Source organism: Capsicum annuum, unplaced genomic scaffold, assembly GCF_002878395.1.
Source record: "Capsicum annuum cultivar UCD-10X-F1 unplaced genomic scaffold, UCD10Xv1.1 ctg2574, whole genome shotgun sequence".
Lineage (NCBI taxonomy): Eukaryota > Viridiplantae > Streptophyta > Magnoliopsida > Solanales > Solanaceae > Capsicum > Capsicum annuum.
The window spans coordinates 259,350-267,418 of NW_025831954.1; the positions used below are offsets into that span (position 1 = coordinate 259,350).

The 8,069-nt window shown below is 37.2% G+C and overlaps 3 protein-coding genes and 1 pseudogene across 6 annotated transcripts in view; 2 read left to right on the plus strand and 2 right to left on the minus strand.

Annotated features, from left to right (window-relative positions):
* LOC107846117 overlaps positions 1 to 8,069 on the plus strand; it is a 51,912-nt gene that overhangs the window by 15,026 nt on the left and 28,817 nt on the right. The gene's annotated exons all lie outside the window — the stretch shown is intronic.
* Positions 984 to 1,461, plus strand: LOC124890816 (annotated as a pseudogene).
* Positions 5,235 to 5,985, minus strand: LOC124890830 (serine/threonine-protein kinase Nek6-like). Its single transcript, XM_047402652.1, has 2 exons — positions 5,953 to 5,985; positions 5,235 to 5,627 (listed from the first exon to the last, which is right to left on the minus strand). The coding sequence occupies exons 1-2, from the start codon at positions 5,983 to 5,985 to the stop codon at positions 5,235 to 5,237; spliced, it is 426 nt and encodes a 141-aa protein (XP_047258608.1).
* LOC124890819 (serine/threonine-protein kinase Nek6-like) lies at positions 6,370 to 7,494 on the minus strand. The gene is made up of 6 exons (XM_047402641.1): positions 7,409 to 7,494; positions 7,265 to 7,310; positions 7,084 to 7,164; positions 6,961 to 7,003; positions 6,833 to 6,882; positions 6,370 to 6,501 (listed from the first exon to the last, which is right to left on the minus strand). The coding sequence occupies exons 2-6, from the start codon at positions 7,298 to 7,300 to the stop codon at positions 6,409 to 6,411; spliced, it is 303 nt and encodes a 100-aa protein (XP_047258597.1). The 5' UTR covers positions 7,301 to 7,310; positions 7,409 to 7,494; the 3' UTR covers positions 6,370 to 6,408.

The window sequence follows — 8,069 nt, forward strand, 5'->3', positions numbered from 1 at the left end:
GTTATGGCATTGATGACTCCAAAACACTTCATTGATGTGCCAATGAGTTCTTACTTCATCGTTATTGCATTGATGGTCTATTTATATGTCTCTTATTGATGTATCATTGTTTCAAAGTATCAAAAATGCGGTGGCGACCGAAATAACAATCTCAAAAATTAATTGAACTAAGTGATGGAAGTTCTCTCTTATCGGGTGGTATCCCAGGGTCATAAGCCTATCATGGGTTGATCCCTATTTATGTGTTTATGGGTGGTATCCCAAGGGCATAAGCCTATCATGGGCCGATCCCAGTTGATATGTACTGGAGGCAGCCTAATGGTAGTAATGATTACAAAGATGATAAGAACGAAGGTAAAGTGATTGAATAAATTCAATGTACAGGTTGTCACAAGTTCTAGTAAGTGTGGTCCACTCCTTTTATGATTTATTCACTTGTTTCTAATTTTTATTGATCTCCTATATCATATGTGATTATCTACAGCTTTACATACTCAGTACATATTTTGTACTGACGTCCCCCACGGGGGACCTGCATTTCATGCTGCAGGCACAGCTGCTTTTGGTGAGCTCCAGTTTGCTTCGGCGCTTTTCGTGTCATATCCAGTCACTTTTGGTATTGTACAGAAGTTCGTTATATGGCGGGGTGTGTCCCGACCTTAGTTAAACTCTGTGTATTGTCTAGAGGCTTTGTAGACCTAATGTACAGTCAAGGTGGTGTTTTGTTAATAGACGTGATGGCTCCAATGGCCATGTATTGTATATACATATATATATGTGTGCTCGAGCTTATACAGGTGATTATTTCCTTTTATATACGATATGATGCTGTCCGAATTTCGGGTTGTCATAGAGGTATGCATGGGAAGAATAAGGTGATGAGCTGGTTCTCCCGGGCCTCCTCGGTTACGAGTGCCAGTCCGCCCCAATAGGATTTGAGGCATGACACTTGTGGTGTAGAACTTGACTTGTTAACTGCAGGAATGGAGTCATCTAAAGAGACAGGTTGTCGAGCTCCAGAAGACCCCTTCCTCTGCATCACCGACTGTGATTTTTTTGGTAGTGCAGCTACGATGAATATGTGTTCCAAGTGTCAAAAGGACATGATACTACTGAAGCAGGAACATAAAAAGCTTGCAGCTGCATCCAGCAAAGACGTCGTACGCAGAATCTCAAGCGGCGATGAATCAAAACTTGCTCTTCCAGGTGCCGCAGTTGCTTCTGCAGATTTATCCTCTCAGATTTCACAAGTGAAGTCAAAATAGGGTTTGAAAAAGTGCACAGCTTGTCGTAAGCGTGTGGGATTAACGGGGTTCAGTTGCAAATGTGGTGATCTTTTCTGCTCAGTTCATCATTATTCAGACAAACACAACTGCCCGTTTGATTATAGGAATATTGGTCAGAATGCAATAGCAAAAAGCAAATCCTATCATCATAGCAGAAAAGCTTAATAAGATCTAACAAGCACCTATCGAAAGGTTGTATGAACTGAAGCAATATCCATCTTTCGATAAGTTGGCCTCGTCTTATAGGGTGACGATGAAAGTTTTGCGTGGGGGTGGGGGGGTACCCTAGAGCCTAGATAATCCTGGTGTGTAAGTTATTTATGATCTTGGTGCACATTTTCATGGAATTTTTTCTTGTTTTGCCCCCATTTCTGGGCTCCTTGTCTAGTATAATATGCATAATGTAGGTCATCTTGATGAATTTCACATTCATACATCCGCATTTTGAAATCCTGAATTCGCCTCTTTGCATTCTTCAAGATTCCAAAGTCTCCTTTGAGTATCAATAATGTAGAGTTTTTTTTTTTTAGAGATGTCAATACAGGTTGGCTCAGCCCATCCGAGCTAGCCCACACGGGCTTTGAGTTTGACGAGTAAGGTTTGGCTAGCCTATCAAAATGATGAGCCAAAAAATATCAAGCCCACACTATTCGGGCCTTACGGGCCAGCCCACTTTAAAAAATAATATTTTATAATTTAATTTTAGAATGTTAATAGACATAAATATTACCAATCAATATTACATAGTATTAATACTTTTTAATTAAGTCTCCAACACCCCCAAAAATACTCATAATAGCGAAATTAAATAACTTTTGACATGCGTTCTGCCCTTACATCCTAAAAGTAAGGGTTAAGATATAGAACTAGATACGTAAGAGAAAGAGAGGAGAGCAGAACTTTACTTCTCTGCTAAGGCACATGATATCCTTCGAACCAAATAAAAATACTACTCCCTCTGTCCCAAATTATGTGTCGCCATTTCCTTTTTTGTCCGTCCCAAAATAAATGTCGTCTTTCCTTATTTGGAAATTTTTCAAAGACACAATTACCTTTTTACCTTTATTGGACCCACTTGATTTTAACTATATTAATACTTCCTTTTTTGTATTTGTTTTTTTAAAGTGAAAGCCTTATCACTTCAATCAAAATTTAAACTTTTAGCCTTTTATTTTTATAGTATCAAAATTATTTTAAACCACAGAGAGCAATTTATTCTTTTTGGTTGGGTAAACCAATTTTCTTCGACAACTCATTGTTCATATTACTGTGATTTCTCGAGTAAAAATTGGATCTTTAAAGCTAAAGTTAAAGAAAACAAGAATTTCGAGGGACCTCACCTTCCACATATATAATCTTACAATTGGAAAAAGTAACAAACACAACTACAAAGATCAAACTTCTTTTGATTAGAACTGATAATTGATTGAGACAGTGAGCTACCCAAGAGACAACATCCTTCTCCGCTATTTCCTCTAACGTATCAAATGCCTCGTCTATTCTTCACACTCACGGTACATTGATAGGAGTGCATTTCCGACATAGCATATGATTTGATATCCTACATTAACAAGTCAGGCGTGTAATTTGCTTTCCAAATTCGAATGCAGCAACATCAAGTAAGAAAATACTGTATGTCTGAACAAGCAGTATAATAAGCATATTTTTTACAAATTCTAAACATGAGTAGAAAATGTCCATTTCACTTTGTCTTGATGAATGTTTGATCTTTTTAGAAGCACCGTGAAGTGAAGTTCACTCCACAGCAAATTGTTTTCTGTTAATCTTTCGAGTATTCAATATTGCCGACCTCAGCTTCAACGTACTTCCACTTCACATGTATTACCACAAAAATGAAAATACACAACAAAACAATTTCCTACAATTTTGTTTTTAGTTTCTGCACTTATTTACTCCCGCACCAAATACTTAGTTTCCAAAAAATATCAAGTTGATGCAATGCACCTCTCGGAGAGCTCTTCAAGAAGCTAGTCTTCAACAACCACCACAAAACAGTAAAGTTAACAGCCCGACCTTTTCATTTTTTTAGGTTGGTCAACACAGATGACACACTCCTATTTGCTTTCCCACCATTCACAACCTTACGTTTGTCCTTTCTCAACTCTCTCTTCACGGGAAGTACATAGGCTAGCCCATGTTCTGTGATATTTCAACATAAACACACATCATCAGACTATCAGCTTATGATTAAATATTCAGTAACTTGACAACGGTGAGAGTGACTCACAGAACACCAAATTTAACAAACATAACACGGAAGTTACCATTGTTTCAATGAATAACATCCTAAAGTGAGGATATCAATACCAATACAACTTCAGATGCAAACATTCAAATACAGTGTACACCAGTCAACAGCCATAAACAGTAAAGTATAAATAGAAAAAACAAATCAATGACATTAAAAGAAAAATAAATGTCATAGATAAAGGACAATAAATTTTATCAAGAGTAAGGATCAAGAAAGACTAAAGTCTCATGAACGTGATAGTGGTAGGATATCTAACAGGGAAAGGGAGCGAGACGACTTTGAACGGGACAAGGAAAAGTATAAGAAAAGTAACATCATACCAATAAATTTGACAATGATAGAATTATTCTAAATTGGCCAAATGTGCATGAGGGAAACTATAATAATAGTATAAAAAAAAAACTTCTTAAAAATATTAAATTCATTTCACAAGAGGCTTGAGGTTGGAGGAATGGAATATTAAAAGGAACTGTTTGATTGTTCATACTTTTTTCTATAAGACAACTATAATATCGCGCTGACCTCTTAGATAGTCACTCAGCTAATAGTTATTACCTCAGAAAATCACCTTTCTTCTTAATTCTCAGAACGTGACTTTCTGAGATAATACTATTAGTTGAGTGACTATATTAGAAATCGACTCCGATAATAACACAATCATATCTAAGAAGCTGAAGAAATGTATAATCTTTGTCTGCAGGTAGTTTTGGAGAAAAAACTAACAGTAGAAAATGTGGTAAGTACCATCATAGAGTAGTAATCAACTTTAAAAGTACATTATATATAATCTTCACAGCTCCATCAACTGTCCTACAACAATAGAATCAAAACTAAGGGATGCTCAACCACGTTAAGCCTCAAGGAATAGTTTAGTCCAACAATACTTGATGATTTACATAAGACAGAGGCTCGTTCTATAGATCAAAAGATAGGTTTTGTGCAACATCACGACCCCTTGGACAACTTTTGTGCAGTCATGAGACTTTTTGTCAACCAGATTGCTGTTTCTCTAGACGACATTCCATCATCCCCGAATTGTTTCAGCACACCATCAAGTTCATCGATTTTTTCTTGCTTAAGTAGTCGCGCACAAACCTCCAAAAGAGACTCTAAAGCTTCAGCTCTTTGTTCAGTGGGATTACCCCAGTCGTCTTTGTCCTCCTTACTAGTGACTTGAGCTGCGAAACCTTATCATCCAGTGCTCGAAGAGCATCTTTCTTAGCCTGTTTGGTGTCATAAACCAGGGTTGCTTTCTTTTCTAGCTTGTCTTTGTGTAGAAGTGAACCATCGCTTTCAGTTGACAAGCAGTCAATAGCAACTTCTCTACACTCGCTACCATTTTCAGTTTCAGTAACACAGCATCTTGGTGCTGCCTCTGGATCTGGTTTTGCCGACTGTGAATTAGATGATGTGCTTTCTTCATCGAAGGATCATGTTTTATCGTTGAATCTTCTATCAGACAATGTCATTCTGCTAGATTTTGCGGAGATATATTCTACTATATCTGCTTCCTCATGGTCCAGTGGACTGCTCAACACCTCAAGCACTTTTGTCTTGTTATTCTTCGTATCACCCTCGTCAAATCGACTAACATGCTCCGGATAAACATGCTCTTGCTCCTCGGAGCATGTTTTTGCCCTTGAACTTGATGAGCTTGGAGTGATCGTAGTTTCTGTTTATGAGATAGTCTCCTGTTGATCATATCCATTACAAACAGCTGCCTCACTCATCTCCCCACTTTTAGAATCCTCACTATCTTGAAAGATCCTAACCGAGTAGCTTGTTGGATCGACTCTCTTAGTGTCAAGTTTGGCTTGGAACGTGTTATAATTGTCAGATAAGTTTCTTGGCTGAATGTTATCACTTTCGTCAAAGTAAAGGACAGTTCTCTTCTCTTTTAGCTTCAACTGTCTGTCTCTGCTACCTCTCGGACTGATAGATTTTCCAGGTGATGGTCGTGTTTTCTCTTTCGTTCTGCTCGGGGACTTCACAGGAAGAAACGCAGATGAAGGGTTGTGACACAAGGGGAGGTATGGTTGCAAATGTTGATGTCTCAACAGCTCGGCAGCCTATAAGTAGAGGTAAAAAAATATATCAAGATGAATCTCAATTTAATACTCCCTCCATTTCATTTTTTTTCTGGTTTTGATTTGGCACGAAGTTGAAGAAAGAAAAGAAGACTTGAATCTTGTGGTCTTAATATAAAGGTATGCAGAATGTATCAAAATGTAATTTAAGTTTGTGATCTTTAAACATGCCACGTAGAAAGTTAGAATTAAGGAGTTGTTGTAGAAGGAAAGAAACATTCGCTTTTAAATGGAGTAAAAAGGAAAATAAGACTTAACAGATTGAAACGGAAAGAATAACATTTGAACATATGTAGCTCGCACTCACTGTAGGTTGGTGTTCTGGAGTTTTCCTTAGCATGCTTTTTATTATTTGTTCCCTGTAAGAATTAAATCCGCTTTGTCAACTGACTGATTTGTTATACTTGTGGCGTGCTGAGAAAGAAGATACTTACAAGGTGGAGTAAATAATCGGAAGTGGTGAGAACAAACCCCAGTTTATTTTGTTGATAAGTTCTGTTTTGTCCTGTTGGATTTACATTGTCACTATATCATATAGAAGATATCAAGATAAAGAACTTCTCTTTTTTTTTTTTGCGTAACAAGTATAAATTTTTGAGGTATTGTTTACGAAGTTCAGATAGCTGAAAAATCAACTCACAGAAGCTTTAAACGGGGATTGATGTGCAGCAATGTCAAACATATAGTATACTAAAATCACATTAAAGTGTTAGTATTAGGGACATGATGTAAAGAGCTGAAATACATTGCTTCATCAACATTCTTATTTCTTACCAAGCGACCATATATCAGATTTATAGCCATAGGGTATGCCGGCAAGGAGCTCAGTGCACATGTCGTTTGGTGTGCCAGATACCTATTACATGAAATTTGTTCAAAAATTCAGGATTAGCTGTACAACTCGACGTCTTTTTCTCAAATGCATTAAGCTAGGTGCAATGGCGACAGGAGCTTTGTAATATGATGAATACCACAATATTTTTTTTGATAAAAAGGAAGATGACCACCACAACATATTGGTACCTATGACCGAAAATAAAATCAAATTTTAGGTTTTCTCGGTCTTGGAGGGAGAAAGGATTTCTCTCTTGCAAAATAGATATGCTGAATCGATTGTTAGGTGACAATAGATGGTCGAAACTTGCATGTAAGTAAGAGGTTCGTTTTGCAGCAATAGAAATTCATACCGAGGAAGCAAGGCCTTCTGCATCTAGCAATTTTCCTAATCCAAAATCACCTGTGACAATCAAGTGAATTTGAAGGATAGTAAAGAAGCAAAGACAACCCAATCAAGCAATTGTTCGAGCATTCTTACCTAACCTGATGTCGTTGTCCTTTGTGATGAATATGTTACATAACTGAATTCAAAATAGTTCACGTTAAAAACGTTTCATGCTAAGAAGGCTTTTCTATTTCGCCGATTACAACAAGTTTTTACCTTGATGTCTCTATGATGAACGCGGTTGGAATGCAGATGCTCCAAAGCTAACAATAGATGAGTCAGCCATTTGCAGAGTTTCTATAATAACATGAAAAAAACAACATAAAAACACGCAATTTTTTAAGCTACCGGGAAGGCACAGAGAAGCTTCATAAGTATTGAAATTGCATTTAACTACCTCTTCCGGGAAAAGTGCTCCTCTAGACTTCCTCATGACCTCCGCCCTGAACACAGGGAAAAAAAATCATCACCGTCCTCAGATTACACCACAAAAGAAGTTCTATGATCATCCTATTCATTTCCTTATTTTCAACCTCATTACCCCTTCTATCGTTCTTGGTACGAGGGAGTATTTATGAAATCTGAGGTCTTTCATTCTCCAGATACCTGGATGTGCTTACAACAAAGGATGAAAACAGCCACGATCTTGGCAAAAGGTTGCGCTCTACAAACACAGGTTAGCCATATTTACGATAAAATATAGCCGGTGACAATGATGAAGAATTTTACTTAACAATTGTTTTCCTTTCCCTCGTTTAGTTGCTCCTTTTGTTCTTTATTCTTATCTTTCCTTTTGTTCTTTATTCTTATTCTTATCTTTCCTTATAGGTACGCAATAATCGGCAACGATGCATATACAGCTCCCCTGAAATAAAAAGAAAGTCGAGCCTTTTCTCTGGTGCAGTTTATGCAGCAATAATCGCAGCTATTAAAGGCTACGTTTAGCACTTTCTGATCCAAGCAACCACAAAACTGGATGATAGTATACCTTGTCCACCCAAGCATCTTTGTACTCTAAAAGATATGGATGGCTTAGTTTAGCTATCAAATTCACCTGCAACGGAAAAATAACCGTCTATCATCAGATTAGAAGAATATTCTCCAAGCATATCTTACCATCAAGTAAAACTTTTCATATAATAAATTATAAGATGAGTCGAAGATTTTGTATCTAAATGTGCTTGGTTCGAAAGGAAAGATTG